Here is a 16556-nt window from a genome sequence, read left to right as displayed (position 1 = left end):
AAAATTTAGGAAATGAATATATATCTGCCCCGGCTGCCTGTCATGTGGCCCTCGGTGGCTTGCTGAAACTCAGTAAGCGGCCCGCTGCCCAAAATAATTGCCTGCCCTGGTTTATATGCTCAGAATTAGACGCATTAGATAAATTAGATAACAAAAATTGTTTTTCAGATATATAGGCAGTAAAAGGAAGGCCCAGGATGGAATAGGACCACTACTGAATGGGCAAAAGCAATTGGTGACAGACAGGGGGGACAAGGCTGAACTCCTCAATGAGTTCTTTGCCTCAGTGTTCCTAAACAAGGGGCAAGACAAGTCTTACAATGGGACTGTAGAGAGGCAACAGCAGGGTACCAGACTACCAAGCATTGACCCTGCGATGGTGCAGAGTCACTTGGAAGGACTAGATGCATTTAAGTTGGCAAGCCCGGATGAGCTCCATCCGAGGGTACTGAAGGCACTGGCTGATGTCATTGCACAGCCACTGGCAAGAATATTTGAGCACTTGTGGTGCACAGGACAGGTCCCGGAGGAATGGAAAAGGGCCAATGTGGTCCCTATTTTCAAGAAGGGGAGGAAGGAGGATCCAAGTAATTATAGACCAGTCAGTCTCACTTCCATCCTTGGAAAGGTCTTTGAAAGATTATGAAGGATCATATTTGTGGGAGTCCAGCGTGAAAAATAATGCAGCAGGAAAACCAGCACGGATTCGTAGCAGGTAGATCATGCCTGACCAATCTGGTTTCATTTTATGACAGGGTCACAAAATGCTTAGATGCAGGAGTAGAGGTGGATGTCATTTCCTTGGATTTTAGCAAGGCCTTTGATACGGTATCTCATCTCATTCTCATAAATAAATTAAGAGGCTGTGACATAGATGTTTACATGGTCTGGTGGGTGGCAAATTGGCTTAGCAGTCACACCCAGAGAGTGGTAGTAGATGGGTCAGTATTGACCTGGAAGGATGTGGGCAGTGGGGTCCCACAGGGCTCAGTCCTTGGACTGATACTCTTCAATGTCTTCATCAGTGACTTGGACGAGGGAGTGAAGTGTCCTCTGTCCAAGTTTGCAGATGATACAAAACTGTGGGGAGAAGTTGACACACCGGAGGGCAGGGAAAACTACAGGCAGACTTAGGCAGGTTGGACAAATGGGCAGAAAACAAAAGAATGCAATTTAACAAGGAGAAATGCAAAGTGCTGCACCTAGGGAGGAAAAATGTCCAGCACACTTACTGCCTAGTAAAGGACCTGCTCGGTAGCACGGAAGCGGAAAGGGATCTCAGAGTCCTAGTGGACTCCAAGATGAACACGAGTCATCAGTGTGACAAAGTCATCAGCAAAACTAACTGCACTTTATCATGCATCAGCAGATGCATGACAAACAGAACCAAGGAGGTTATACTTCCCCTCTATCAGTGGGGGCCACTGGTCAGACCGCAGTTGGAATACTGCATGCAGTTTTGGCACCACACAAGAGGGATGTGGATAACCTGGAGAGGGTCCAGAGAAGGGCCACTCATATGGTTAAGGGCTTGCAGGCCAAGCCCTACTAGGAGAGACTAGGGCACCTGGACCTCTTCAGCCTCCATAAGAGAAGGTTGAGAGGCGAACTTGTGGCTGCCTATAAAATTCATCATGGGGGTGCAGAAGGGAATTGGTGAGGCTCTGCTCACCAAGGCGCCCTTGGGGGTCACAAGAAATAATGGCCATAAGCTAGCAGAGAGCAGATTTAGATTGCACATTAGGAAGAACTTCTTCACAGGAAGAGTGGCCAAAATCTGGAATGAGCTCCCAAGGGAGGTAGTGCTCTCCCTTACCCTGGGGGTCTTCAAGAGGAGGTTAGACAGGCATCTGGCTAGGGTCAGCTGAACCCAGCACTCTTTCCTGCCTATGCAGGGGGTCAGACTTGATGATCTATTGAGGTCCTTTCTGACTCTAACATCTATAAATCTATGGTGCTCACTCCTACCCTGGGCATCTTCAGAAGGAGACTAGTTAATCACCTAGCTGGGGTCGTTTGACCCCAGCATTCTTTTCCGCCCATGGCAGGGGGTCGGACTTGATGATCTGCTCAGGTCCCTTCTGACCCTACCCACTATGAAACTATGAAGGTTATTATTAGCAATATTAGTAAAAAAAAATGGAATGCGAAATGGATGAGGTTTTACAGGGATAAGTACAAAGTCCTTCTTCTGAGTAGGAAGAACCCTCACCACAACTACATGACGGGTGGTGGTCCACCGGCTGGCACAGCATCTGAATGAGACCTGGGGGTTCAATCGACTGGAAGATGACTATAAGCCAGTAGTGCAATGCGGTAACCAGGAAAGCAAATAGAACTCTGGCATGCATCAGCCATTGTGTCCAACAGATCCAGGGAAATGCTCCTCCCCCTCTATTCGGCACTGGTGAGGCCTCAGCAGGAGTACTGTGTCCAGTTCTGGGCAACGCACTTCAAGAAGGACATGGATAAGCTCAAGGGAGTACAAAGAAGGGCCACCCACATGATCAAAGGTATGGAGGATAGGCCCTGCAAGGAGAGACTCATGGAATTGGGTCTGAGTAAGAGAAGGCAGAGAGGTGACTTCTAGGGCTGCATGAAGCTTCAGTAGCTGATTTGATTTGGAGGAGATTGGGTCCGATTCAGGGACAGAAACTCTGAAGCCAAATAAAATCGGGAGACCAAGTAAAAGCTCTGAATTGATTCCAAGCATTCAAATCAATTCAGAAAAAGATTCGGAAAAGATTGGGCTGATTTGAAGATTCAGCCATAGACTAAGCAGGCAGCTGACAACTGCCTCCAGCTGGTAAGTCTATTGGGGTTGTGGGAGGGGGGAGTGATTGGGGCTGGGACAAGTTGCTCATCTGGGGTGGGGGGTGCATTACTCGGGGAAGGGCATAGGATGAGGGTGCAGCAGCTCTGGGAGCAGAGGCTCTGCCCTGCTACCACCTGCCCAGCGGGGCAGTGGGGGGGCGGGATGTGGGCGTAGCTCACTCCAGGCAGAAGGGGGCAAGTGGCAGCAGGGCAGAGACCCTGTTCCCAGCGCTGCCGTGCCTGCATCATGATTCCCCCCTGCCACCCCCAGCTGGGCAGGCAGCAGCAGGGCATAACCCCCATGGCACCCCATGCCAGGGCAGAGGCAGGCACAACTGGGGGAGCCACGGAAGAAGCCCCCATGGCTGCCCTGGCCAGCCCCATCACCAGCCCGGCCTCCCAGCCTCCCAGCACTTTAAAAAGAAAAGAAAAGAAAAGAAAAGAAAAGAAAGTCCCGCACTCACCGGCTTTGGCAGCAGCAATTGACAGCCTCCAAGGGCTCGTGGCAGAGCCCCCCAGGCAGCTGGGGGCAGTGGAGGGCAGCAGAAATGCCTCCCTCTGCTTGGCACCCATGTGGCAGTTGCCCCATGGTGCTTTCTGGGAGCTTGGGCGGCTCCAGCAGTCAGCTGGAACCCAGCAGCACTCAGTCATCGGCTCTGGCAGTGGTGATCGGAGGCCTCTGGCTATTCATGGCTGAGCCAGCCCACCATGTAGCATGGGACAGTGGGAGACAGCAGAAATCACTTCCTCCCCTAGCACCTGCCACCCATGTGGCAGCTGTCGCATCACATGAGTGCAGCACGGCTTGGCAGTGCACCACAGACTGCCTAGGAGCTGGGGCAGCTCCATGTGTCACCCAGACCCTGGCAACACTCAGCCCCAGTGGCCCCAGCTCCCAGGCAGTGTGCGGCGCCCTGCCAAGCCACATTGCACCCGCACCATAGGGTGCAGTGGGTGCCAACCTAGGGAGGCGATCCTCACTACCCCCCACTGCACAGGGGGGCTCTGCCACAAGAGCCCAGAGGCCCCAATCACTGCTCCTGCAACAGGTGAGTGTGGGGTTTGCTTTTTTTCTTTTTCCTTTTAAGTGCCAGGACTAGGCTGAAACCTGGCAGGTGATGGGGCCAGGCAGGGCAGCCAAGGGGGCTTCTCCCACGACTCCCCCCACCCAGGGAGAGGCAGGCGCAGCTGGAGGAGCCACAGCTGCCCAGCTGTGTCTGCCTCTTCCTGGCCGATCCAAATCACCGAATCTCTCTGAATCGGCACCAAATCAATTCAGGACAGTGAACTGAATCTCCGACTTGAATCACTGTCCTCCGAATCGGCTGAATCCAAATCCTAATTGACTAGTTCCCTATTTGTACAGGCCTAGTGATTTGATAGCCACCTACAAGTACATCAGGGGACAACACCAAGATTTAGGTGAGCAACTCTTCAGGAAGGCACCTCAAGGGAGGATGAGGACCAATGGACATAAGCTTATAGAGGGTAAATTCAGTCTAGATACAAGGAAGAACTTCTCTGTAAGGGTCACCAGAATCTGGTACACACTCCCAGCAGAGGTAGTACAGTCACCATCTTTTAAGGTGTTCAAGAAGAGGCTGGACATTAGGGCTGTGCAAAGCTTCAGTTTGTGATTCGATTCAGTGAAGATTTGGACTGATTCGGAGGCCGAATCCCCGAATCTGAATCAAAGCACTAGAAGCTTAAACTTTCTGAATCAATTCACAAAAGATTCGGTGATTTGGAGGACAGTCTTTATGGGGAAACAGAAACTTAGAAGAGGGACAGGGAGGAGAAGCAGGGGGGGAAGGACTGACATCTCTAACTGGCCAGTGACTGTGACTTCTCTCTGCCAGAGGTGCAGGGCCCCAAAACTCTCCTGCACCTATCTCCTTGACAGCTGTCAGGCTTTGTGGCCACAGCAGGGCCTAGAAGCCAGGCCTGCAGTAGTTTCCCCTCCCTACCCCCACATGCCCCAAGACAGACACAGCCGCACAAGCACCCATGTCACAAGTTTTGCCTGTTAACAGCCAGAGGTGCAGGGCCCCAGAACCCCTCTGCACCTATCTCCTTGACAGCTGGCAGGTTTCGTGGCTGCAGCAGGGCCTAGCAGGCCTGCAGTTTTCACCCCGCTGTGCCTTAACACACACACGCAGTGTCACCTATGTCATGAGTTTTGCTTGTCAGCAGTTTGAGGTGCAGTTTCTCAGAAATCCCTGCACCTATCTCCTTGAAACTTGGCAGGCTTCATGCCCTCAGCAGAGGCTACCGTCTCTGTATGTTTTATCCAAATCAGCCAAAAAACAACAAAGTTATAGATATTTCATTGATTCCCCATTATACTCTATGGGCGAATATCCGAATCTCTCCAAATCAACTCCAAATCTTCCAAAGCTGATTCAGCTGAATTGAATCAGAAAAGCAATTTGAATCTCTGAACTGAATCACTGGCATCTGAATCAGCCGAATATGAATCCGAATCGAATAGTTCCCTATTTGGACAGGCACCTTGTTGCACTCATCTGATCCCAGTTAACTTCCTACCCATGGCAGGAGACCGGACTTGATGTTCTTACAGGTCCCTTCTGGTTCTACGATTCTATGCATTAGCTTACCAATATATTTTGCCATTCCATGATACATATATATTCTGTATATAATACATGTGGTGTGCTATATGTTAAGGGTCAACAACTTTTTACAAATGTGAGCCACTGCTTGAGACCCGGCCGACACCACAGGCTTCCAATCTCCCTGCACCACCACCCTACTGCCACCCGACCTGTGCTGTGGGTTGCTATTATGCCACCCCCAACAGAGCTTCAGTTTACCATATGTCACAAATAAACATGGCCAGTGCTAAATGGAAACGGTCAGTTTAGCAGAGAATGGGCTATTCTCTGCTAACTCTTACAAACACAACACTTCTGAACCCACCAACACCCAGAGCTCTGACAACTTCCAGGTTCTGGAATGAGAATGAAGAAGGGAACAGGTCTACTTTCTCCTTCAGCTGTATCATCTCCAAAGAGATCTCCTTGGTCAACTGCCCAAGCAGCAGGCAGACTGGAAATGCAGAACATGGCCTTTAAGTTGGCACCTGCCATCATGTATCATCAATACCCTCTCCCCATCACCACGGGCTGCTTTAGACCTTTGCTGGTGGGATCCAAGCTCTTCAGAGGCCGGATCCAGCCCAGAGGCCATAGGTTGCTGACACATGATCTATATGGTACCTACTTGACTCAGTTAGGACAGTGCAAAGAAATGGACATTACCACATTCCATAAATTCAAATGAATTATTCTGAAAATAATGTATGGGGCTATAGGGGGTCTCTTTTTGCTCAGTCACTACATAGTTCTTTTTAGTTTAACGTGTTTATACGTGTATATAATGTAGCAAAGATTTCCAGATTATGTACTATGTAGTCATGAGGCAGCAGTAGTTGGTAGAACAAACAAACATTCCAGTTAAAAACTATTTTCAGATGTTTAAAACAAACTCTTACAAGTTCAACCCTTCCGAACCCACCAACACCCAGAGTTGTGACAACTTCGAGGTTCTGGAATGGGGATGAAGAAGGGAATCGGTCTACTTTCTCCTTCAGCTGTATCATCTCCAAAGAGAGCTCGTTAGTCAACTGCCCACAGGAGGATCTCCTGCATGAAGAAATAATGTGTTTTAGTAAGTTGTCCTCCATAATCAAATTATTATCTTAATATTCTTTCAAAATATCCTTTCAAAACAAACCTCTGACTTCTGACCTGCTTTCTTCATCCTGCACAATTACTATTCCAATAAGTATTTTCTTGCCACCCTTCTATTAGCTGTAAAATCAGAACTGAAATGCTATTAAAGATCACCAGGTGACAAAACACTGACAATTTAACAGATAATTTAGCAAATAATTTAGCAAAACACTCATCTGATTTGAAGGTAGGTGACTACATTTTCCTGAGGTGACTAACAATACTCCACAGTGATTAACGTTAAGTACCCACATTTGTCAGTTTTACCTTCAATTGAGCTTACATATTGTTCTTATATAAAATGTTAACATGACCAAGAAACAGGGGAAGAACATGTTCTTACACATGTGCTAACTGCATGATTAGGGCCAGACATTCAAAAAGCCTGAGCCTGAATTGATTCAATCTTTGCAGGTTAGTCTAACCTGGCTAGGCTAAACCAGTCTGTAACTGCCCAGACAGCCCAGATATGCAGGCATATACTGCTGATCTGAGGGGGGCATGGCCAGGTCCCAGCAGGATACTCTGATTAGAGAGGGGTTCCCCACCCCCTTCTGCCCAGCCCAGCAGGGAATTGATAACACAGTGTTTATCACCCCATTAAGAAACCAACAGAGGGACATTACCAGCTACCTGTTGATTCTGCCTTTATCCTGTCTGCCACAGCATGGACCATAGCTAGTAGGGCTGTACAAACCTTCAGTAGCCGATTCAATTCAGAGGAGATTCAGCTCAATTTGGCAGCCAAATCTCTGAATCTGAATTGAAATCGGGAGACAAATTAAAAGGACTGAATCGAACTGGAACCTTCTGAATCAATTCAGAAAAGATTCAGCGCCACTTCAGAGATTTGGCCATAAACTAAACAGGCAGCAGTCCTTGACACTGGACACAGCTGCCTCCAGCTGGTAAGTCTGTTGTGGTGGCCAGAGTGGGAGTAAAGAGGTGTTGGGGGGAGCAGATCAATGCCCCCACAGTGAGGGAGGGATTGGAGCTCAGGCTGGGACAAGCACAGCCCAGGGAGGGGGTGGGGCAGCTCGCGCTGCTACATGCTGCTAGTCCAGGAGCTGCTCATGTGGTGGCTTGTCTGGCAGCTCTTGCTGCTGCTCCCACCACCAGTCCAGGAGGGCATGGGGTGTGGGCATGTGCCCAAGATCTGCGCAGGGCAGGCAGGGCTGGGGCTGTACCAGACAAAAGGCAGAAGGAGCTGGGAATGGAGGCTATGCCCCTCTACCGCTTGCCCAGCCGGTGCAGGGCTGGCATGAGACTGAGCCACTGCACTGCCTCCAAACAAGCAGTGGCATCGCTCCAGCTGGGCAAGCAGCAGCAGGGCACGTGGGGTGGGGGGCAGATGTGCCTCTGGATCAGGGTGGGGCATGTGGTGGAGTGGGGGCGTATGGGAGAGCTGTGAGTTTTGGGGTGACACATGCCCCCCCCAATGCCCTGCCGCCGCTTGCCCAGTCAGTGTGAGGCCAGTGCAAGACTGAGCCCCTGTGCTGCCTCGGAAGTAGCAGCAGCAGGGCATGCAGGGGAGGGGAGTGTGTGCCTCTGGATCAGGGCAGGGCAGGCAGCGGAGTGGGGGCTGCAGCAAGTTTTCGGATTGCACATGCTCCACCCCATGCCCTGCTGCTTCTCACCCAGCTCATGCTGCCGGGCTGCGCTCTGTGGGGCGGGTGGAGCCAGGGTTGCACTCTGGGCAGCAAGTCACAGCCTGGAGCACAGCCCTGGCTCTACCTGCCCTGTGTAGTGCAGCAGTCAGCAGGCAATGGGAGCTAGCCTCCTGGAGTACAGCCCTGGCTCTGCTCACCCCATGGAGTGCAGGCTGGCAGCAGGGTCTTGCAGCCCGGAGCACAGCCCTGGCCAGGGAGGGGGTGGGGCAGCTCACGCTGCTGCGTGTCACCAATCCAGGAGCTGCTTGTGTGGTGGTTTTTCAGCAGTTTGCGCCATTGCTTCCACTGCCAGTCTGGGAGGGCATGGGGCAGGGGCATATGCCCCAGGATCTGTGCAGAGCAGGCAGAGCTGGGGCTGCTCCGAGCAAAAGGTGCTGGAAGCAGGGGATATGCCACTTGTGCGGGGCTGGCACAAGACTTAGCCACTGTGCTGCCTCTGGACAAGCAGAGCACAGTGACAGGAGCCAGTCCAGCCTCCCCACGCCTCATGGATGAGCAGCAACAAGGCATGGTGGGGGCATGTGCCACCCAAAAACTTGCAGGGCTGGCATGAGGCTCAGCCATTGCGCTGACTCCAGATGAGCAGTTGCTTCGCCCTGGCTTCACCCGCCCCACGGAGCACAACCCGGCAGCAGGGGCTGAGCGAATGGCAGCAGGGCATGGGGGACACATGCCTCCCCACAGCCTCTACTCTGCCACCTGCCACATCCTGATCTGGAGGCACATGGCCCACCCCACATGCCCCGCTGCCGCTCGCCCAGCCGGGGCAAAGCTGCTGCTCATCCAGAGGCAGTACAGGGGCTCAACCTCGTCCTGGCCCTGCACCAGCAGGATGAGTGGCAGGGGGGGCATAGCTCCCGCTCCCAGCGTCTTCTGCCTTTCGCCCCGTATGGCCCTGGCCTCAGCCACTCCGTATAGATCCCGGAGCACACTCCCCTGCCCCATTCCCTCTCAGACCAGTGCCAGGAGCAGCAGCGGCCCCACAAGCGGCTCCCAGACCGATGACAAGCAGCGATGTGAGCCACTCCACCCCTTCCCTGGGCAGCACTTGCCCCAGCCCTGGTCCCAGCCCCAGCCTCAATCCCTCCCTTGCTGTGAGGGCACTGATCTGTCCCCCCCTCCACCCACACATACAACAGACTTACCAGCTGGAGGCAGCTGTGTCCGGCATTGAGGACTGCTGCTTGTTTAGTCTATGGCTGTATCTCTGAAGCGGCGCCAAATCTTCAAATCCAATTCAGCCATATCAGATCAGGACAGTGATTCAAATCACTAAATTGAATCACCATCCCTCTGAATCCGAAGCAAATATGTGCTGCTTCACACAGGCCTAGTAGCCAGCATGTGGTCTGCTAGCTAATGCTAAGAGCTGTCTAAGGCAGAGGGGACAGGGAGGGGAGGGGGGCCACCAGGGAGACACCTGCAGTCTCTGCCAAGCTCCAAGCCAGGGAGCAGAGGGGAGGGGCAAGCTCTGCTGTGGAGCAGAAAACCACACCCAGCCCAGAGAGCATGCTGAGGGAGTCAGATTTAACTTAAACCAGAAAAGGATCTGGGACAGACATTGCATAAACTGGTTTGGGCCAAATCAGTTAAGTCTGATCCTACATTCAACCAGGTTTATCTCAAACCAGTTTCAACCATTTTCAAACTGGTTTATGTGCACTGAACATCCATTATGTTACAGGTTTAAACCAGTTTCTGACCACTTAAACTGGTTTGTGTGTAATGTCTGTCTCTAGCCCATGTGTCCAGAAGACATCTTTCAAAATATTAAATAAAGATTCTGCAATCAACATTTTAAAGCCTAATGCAGAGAGGTAAAGACCTCCTGTGACATTCTGAGTGCTTTCAGCTACTGTTGTGTTTAATGAAAGTAAAGGATACTGAGCAGATTACAGAGGCATTGAGCACACCTCAGAGATGGACCCCAATTTGGAAAGCCAAGCTACCAGTTATTATGCACCAGTTCCTTTACAACTTGGCATAAATTGAAACTGGAGGTGTATTTTCTGTTCTGATTAGCATTAACACACACACTCCACAAATCAGATTGTTCCTTAAAGTTCTTAGATGAGTTACAGTTGTTGATTGTGGTTCTAAACAAACATTTTCATGTCACCACTATACTGAAATATCTAAGCACTTCTGTTTGAAAAAGCAAATTATTTTTTATACTGTAACCCAGCTTTACTTTATTACTTTTTTCTTTTTCAAACAGGTCTAATAAACAGTTTGACATCTGCCACCTTTGTGACTGAGAAAAAAATGTTAAAACAGAATTAACACATACTCATTTCCACAAAGACAGACAATTTTACATTCTCTTTATGGACCTCATAAACCAGACCATCCTGTATTTAGCTCTTCGCTTGGAAGTCCAGATGCTGAAACTCGTATTTCATTATTTCAGAGATCTTTATTCATAATCTAACCATCTGTGCTATTAATAAACAGGTTATAATAGCTAAGCATTGTCCCCCTACTGCCCAACAAAATGATGCAATCAGGATAGCTATCACACGTTTAGGATCTCATAGTAGGGACACATCTGACAAATTGCATCAGACTTACTTAGCTTGTCTTCTTTCATCAGCACGGGTCAGATTAGCCACATAACCTGCAAGGTATGTTTGGAGTTCTTCAAAGGTTCCAACTGTCTGGTTAAATGTTCTAAAACCACAATGAAAGAACATTATAAGCTGCTGAACTCACACAGCAATATTTGCATATTTTTCTTTAAAGATGTTATGGAACAACGTAGCTGCATATGTGTATTTCCCTTACTACTATTAATTGTCTCCAAATAAATGAACACACATGAAAACCCAGCTCACTTTCATGCATGCAGTGAAGTTCTTCTCCCTCTGCTTTCAAAGTAAAAGATTTACTTTGATCATTTGTTCCTACTTAGCAGTAACTATGATCATGGTACATAACACTGATCTTTCTTAGTGCTCATTTACTGTGAAAGGATGAGTCACCACTCAGAAAATATTAGCCTCTGATGAAGGCCTTTGATTGCTATATCATGCTCAATTCTTCTGTTGGTTATTTCCAGTGTAGCACAAAAAATGATTTACCTAGTGGATCTATTGTTTTAATCTTTGGGTTTATTAAATATACTGAAATTAAATACACTCCAAATCTCAGTCATTCCCCCAGTGGGAAAGAACTGTATTCGTTTCAATCTAAATAGATATTACTAGAATTATATAGAGCCTTCCATCCCAAAGGAACTGAAACTAAACAAATTTATAGAAACAATATTGTGGGATCACTTTTCTAGCCATCTATATGCAATCATGTTTGGGGGAAGAAAGCGAATAAGAGACCTGGGCACTTGATACCCAAAAGCTTGTCCAACAACTTTCCCAACTACATAGGTGGTCCAATAAAAGATATTACTAAAAATCCTTGCCTCTCATACATTTCCTGGACCATCACAGAAACAACAACATGCCAACATTACTAAGATTACTCAGAACAAACAAAAAAGTGGAATATATATTGTGTCCAAATCCTGGTGCAAATTGTTTGAGTCAGTACTATGTAGCTACCCAGGCTAGAATTCAATTAGGATACCAAATTTAACATCACACCTCTTACAGTAAGTGTTGCAAGCTGTCTAAAAAACTCAGTGGGTCTGGACTTACTTTTAATTTTCATTAAGATCACATATTCTAAAACACAACATATCTCTATACTCATTTGTGAACAGATTATGTCCACATGGCAGTCACCTCCACCAATTTAAAGCTACAGCAGGTAGCTTGAATACTGGGAACAGTGTAGCCACAGCAGCACAGAGCTTAGCATGAGTTCACCACCTGAGTATTTGCTCCTTGGGCAGGCTTTCTAGTTGTCATCTTATCCTATGTTGTTCCACATATATACCACCAGGAGTACCAGAGCTAGCTTGTTTAAAGTAGCAACTGCAGTGAAGACATGCTCTCTGCAGCTCTTATACATGATAAGTAGGGCCTTCCCCAATCAGTAGTCCCAAGGGACTAGTCACAGAATAAGGTATTAGTCAAAGTAAGGAAGGGTGATAGCATCCAGCCCTCAGAAAGGAAAGAATGCCACCTTTGGAATCCTCAGCATCATTCCCTAGAGCACTTCAGCCCATATTGGAGACCTCTTTCCTGGGCTGACACATATGAGTTAAGGTCAAGTGGCACAACACAATTGCAGGCATACATCGAACCTTTTTCATGACAACATGGCTTCACCATTCTTTAAAAAGAGCTGCAAATTATAACCTTACTTTAGGTTATGTAAACAAGTATTGTACGGGATACCGTACGTTGTACGCAAATACAGGGATTCGCTTCTCAGTAGAGGTTGGGTTTGTTTTGTTATAGAACAGGGATATCCATCTTCTTAGCAGTCAGGGGCTGCATGCCCTGTGGGCCTCACCAGCAGGGGCATATGCACCAGCGTGCATACAAGCCCCAGGCCTCCCAATCGCTCCCCTGCTGCACCAAGCATGAGGGTGCTTCCCCACTTTTGCATCTCATGTCCAGGTGCATGGGTGCAAGTGCCTCAGCCCTACTCTCATTTCCATGGCCACAGGTTCCTCCACTGTACCATGCCATGCTGGCACCCCATGACATCAGTTTCCCTGATACCACATGCTGTGTGATGCTGCTAAGCCCCCTGCCTGGGGTGAGGCAGGAATCAGAAACCATACCAAGGGTGAGCCTGGAACCTCTGACTGCTGCTGCTGCAGTAGCCAGAGTGATGTGGGGGGAAGTGATGGCTAGGTGGAGCCCAGGAGCTACAAACTAGTCCACTGCAGACTTCATAAAGTCCATGACTAGACAGTTAGACAGCCCTGTTATAGATGTCAACCAAGCAGCTTCCAAGCTGTGCTCTGTGAGGCCACACAACACTTAACACTGGTTTTTTAGAAAATGGGTGCCTTGTCTTCCATCTGCTTCAATAGATGTCCATTTCATTTTATTCAAAATACATGCTTTCTTAATACAACTATTCCATGTAAGCCTCTTATTGTAGTTTATTGTACAATTGTAAATGGAAAAGGGTGTGGCAGGCCAGTAGCGGGTGTTCCCGTGCTAAGCCACTCACCTCATTGCACCCAACCACCTTCCAGACTCCGAGTGCCTCCCTGGAGACACCTCACATCTGGCCAACCCCCTTTCTGGAGCAAACCCGCTAGCCCGGGGTAACACCGCCACCACCCAGAGTCTGGAGTGATCCTGGCTCTGTACCCCCTTGGTAAACACAGGCCTAGTAGCTCTTGAGGGTACTCAACCCACTTCAAGAACTTGGGGTGCTTCCCTTGGTCTGAAGCACAAATAGTGGTCTCCATTAGTCAACTGAACTAAGAGGACCCCAAGGCATAATCTAGCTCCTCTCCCAATAAGTCTCCCACACTAGGCACAAAGGAGAACTTTACTGGTTACAAGGAGTAGGTTTGGAATAGGGTACAGGGTAGAGCAATATCAAATCCCATAGAGCAAGCAGGGTGGCTGGGTAGCCTTTGATAACACATCTGAATTACTGCAAGCTATATATCTAGTTAGATCTCAGGTAGCTTACTCACAAGTATCATCCAGAGGCAGGTGGAGATTCCCGCTGGAGGCATGCAGTTCCTTCATCATGAGTTTCAAGAGAGAGCAAGTTTCAGATGGTCCAGCTTCATGGCTACTGCCCCTTCTCCTTAACTTATATAGCCCTTATGACCTGATTTACCTGGTCCAATGGAGGCCAGCACCTGTTGGCTGCTAGCCAACCAATTTGAAATTCATCACTGGTTGCTGGGTAGACTGGCATTGCTCAGAACAAAAGGAAGCCCAAGCCCCTCACCCAGGTATGTGATACCAGTCATGTAGGCAGAGGGAGCAGGTTACCCCCCTCCCTCAGGAATGTACCCAGCTCAGGTTAAAACTCAGGGTTACCTAAAAAGCTAAACTGTCATATAGCAGAGTTTATGGGGAGAGACAGAGGTGGCATTCTACCACAGAGGGCATAAGAATCTCTGTTACGTGGTTCACACTATGAAAAACCATGATAACTCCCAATTTACCCTGCGGTTAGATCACATAACAGGCCTTGTAAAGTGTCGGCAAGTGACAGAGGAAAGGCATGCCCTTGATACACAATATATGACCGAGAATATATTCAAAGACCAGACAGATTCATATATTGTTAGGGGCAGGAAGGGACCTCACAGATCATCAGGTCCAGCCCCCCTGCTCTAGGCATGAAGACAACTGGGATCAAGTGACCCCAGCAAGGTGACTGTCCGGTCTCCTCTTGAAAACCTCCAGGGTAGGTGACTGCACCACCTCTGAAGGGAGTTTACTCTACAGTCTGGACATGCTGACTGTGAAGGAGTTTTTCCTGGTATTATGCCTGAAGCAGCCTTCCAAGAGTTTGTATCCATTGGTCCTGGTCTTCCCTGGGGGTGCCCTAGTGAACAGTTGTTCACCAAGCTCCTGATGAACTATTCTGATATCTAGCCCCTATCTAGTCCCCATTCAACCTTCTCTTCTTTAGGCTAAACAGGCCCAGATCCCTCAGCTTTTCCTCGTATGGCTTGCCTTGCAAGTCCCTTATCATATGGATCATCATCTTACCTTTTGCAAGTGTATCGCACACAGACCTTTTCTGGACCCCCTCAAGTTTTTCCATGTCCTTATTGAAGTGTGGCGCCCAGAACTCACCAGTGCTGAGTAGAGTGGGAGTATCACTTCCTTTGTTTTACATGAGATGCATCGGTTGATGCATGCCAGCATGTTGTTTGCCCTGCTGGCCACTGTATCGCACTGACAGCTCATGTTCATGCAACAGTCAATCATTACCCCTAGGTCCCTTTTGGCCATGGTGCAAGTCAGGCCATCATCTCCGATCCTGTATGTATGCTGAGGGTTGTTTGACCCCAGATGGAGCACCTTACACTTGGAAGTGTTAAACTTCATCTGGTTCCAGTCTGCCCAACTCTCTAGCCTGTCCAGGTCTGCCTGTATCTGCAACCTATTTTCTCATGTGGCCACACTGCTCTATAATTTGGTGTCGTCCACGAACTTGGCCAGTGAGCTTTTCACTCCCCCATCCAAATCATTGATAAAGATATTGAGAAGCACCAGTCCAAGCACAGACCCCTGAGGAACACCACTTGCTACTTCACACCAGGATGACACAGATCCGTTCATGGCAACTCTCTGGGTCCTACCCTGTAGCCAGTTTCCCACCCACTGAACTGTCGAGCAGCTGAGCCCACAATCTTCCAGTTTTCCCACAAGGATATTGTGGGATACTAGATCAAAAGGCTTGGAAGTCTAGGTATATAACATCTACCTTGTCTCCCATGTCCATGTGGCGAGAGACCTGGTTGTAGAAGGAGACAAGACCTACCCACGACAAAGCCATGCTTGCTGTCATTCAGAATCTTACCTTCCATGAGCGTATTGCACATGGATTCTTTAATGAGCTTTTCCAAGAATGTCCTGAAATAGAGGTTAGGCTGGTTGGCCTATAGTTGCCTTGGTTCTCCATCTTCCCCTTCTTGAAAATGGGCACAATGTTGGCCCTCTTCCAATCCTCAGGGATCTTCCCTGTGTGTCACGAATACTGAAAGAGCTTTGCCAGGAGTTCCGCAATGACCTCAGCCAGCTCCTCCAGCACTCTCAGATGGAGTCCATCTGGTCCTGGTGACTTATGTCTAGCTTTTCTAGTTGGTATTGTACCCAATCAGCATCCATAGTGTGGAGGCAGTCAGTCCTGGCATGTTCCCTATGAGCCTTACCTCACTTGACTTTTCCCATGGTCCGGTAAAATACCAAATGAAAGTGGGCATTCAGGAGTTCAGTTTTCTCCTGAATGTCAGTTATCAGCTGTCCCGAGGTGTTAAGCAGGGGTCCCACACTTCTATTTGTTTTCTACTGCTTACATATATGAAGGACTTCTTATTGTCCTTGACTCCTGTCCCTAACCTAAACTCAGTCACTGCCTTGGTTTTCCTGATCATGGCCCTACAAGTGCTGGCCGCTAAAGTATAGTCCTCCTTGAGGACCATCCCTAGTTTCCACTGTGTGTACACCTCTTTTTTCTTTTTTAAGAGGACTGCAATGTCCCCATTAAGCCAGGAAGGCTTGCCAGCCCTCCGCCTACCTTTCCTCTTTGCAGGAACGGTGTTCTTTTGCACTTTGAGGATCGCATCCTTGAGCAATGACCACCGTTTGTGCACCCCATTTGCCTTCCCTTCCTGGTCTCTCACCACCTCCCCTACTAATGCTCTGAGCCTGTCAAAGTCAGCATTCTTGAAGTCCAGGATTTTAATCCTGCTGGTTGA

General features: G+C 48.8%; 1 protein-coding gene across 1 annotated transcript in view; it reads right to left on the bottom strand.

Annotated features, from left to right (window-relative positions):
* Positions 1 to 16556, bottom strand: part of PRKG2 (protein kinase, cGMP-dependent, type II) — a 93770-nt gene that overhangs the window by 20094 nt on the left and 57120 nt on the right. Inside the window, exons 10-11 of the mRNA XM_019516731.1 lie at positions 10811 to 10909; positions 6329 to 6479 (exon numbers count right to left, since the gene is read on the bottom strand). Of these exons, the coding sequence (XP_019372276.1) occupies positions 6329 to 6479; positions 10811 to 10909 (250 nt within the window). The remainder of the gene's footprint in view (positions 1 to 6328; positions 6480 to 10810; positions 10910 to 16556) is intronic.

This window comes from Gavialis gangeticus, unplaced genomic scaffold (genome assembly GCF_001723915.1).
Source record: "Gavialis gangeticus isolate Ggan-Ray unplaced genomic scaffold, GavGan_comp1, whole genome shotgun sequence".
NCBI lineage: Eukaryota > Metazoa > Chordata > Crocodylia > Gavialidae > Gavialis > Gavialis gangeticus.
This window is presented reverse-complemented; position numbering and strand designations above follow the sequence as displayed.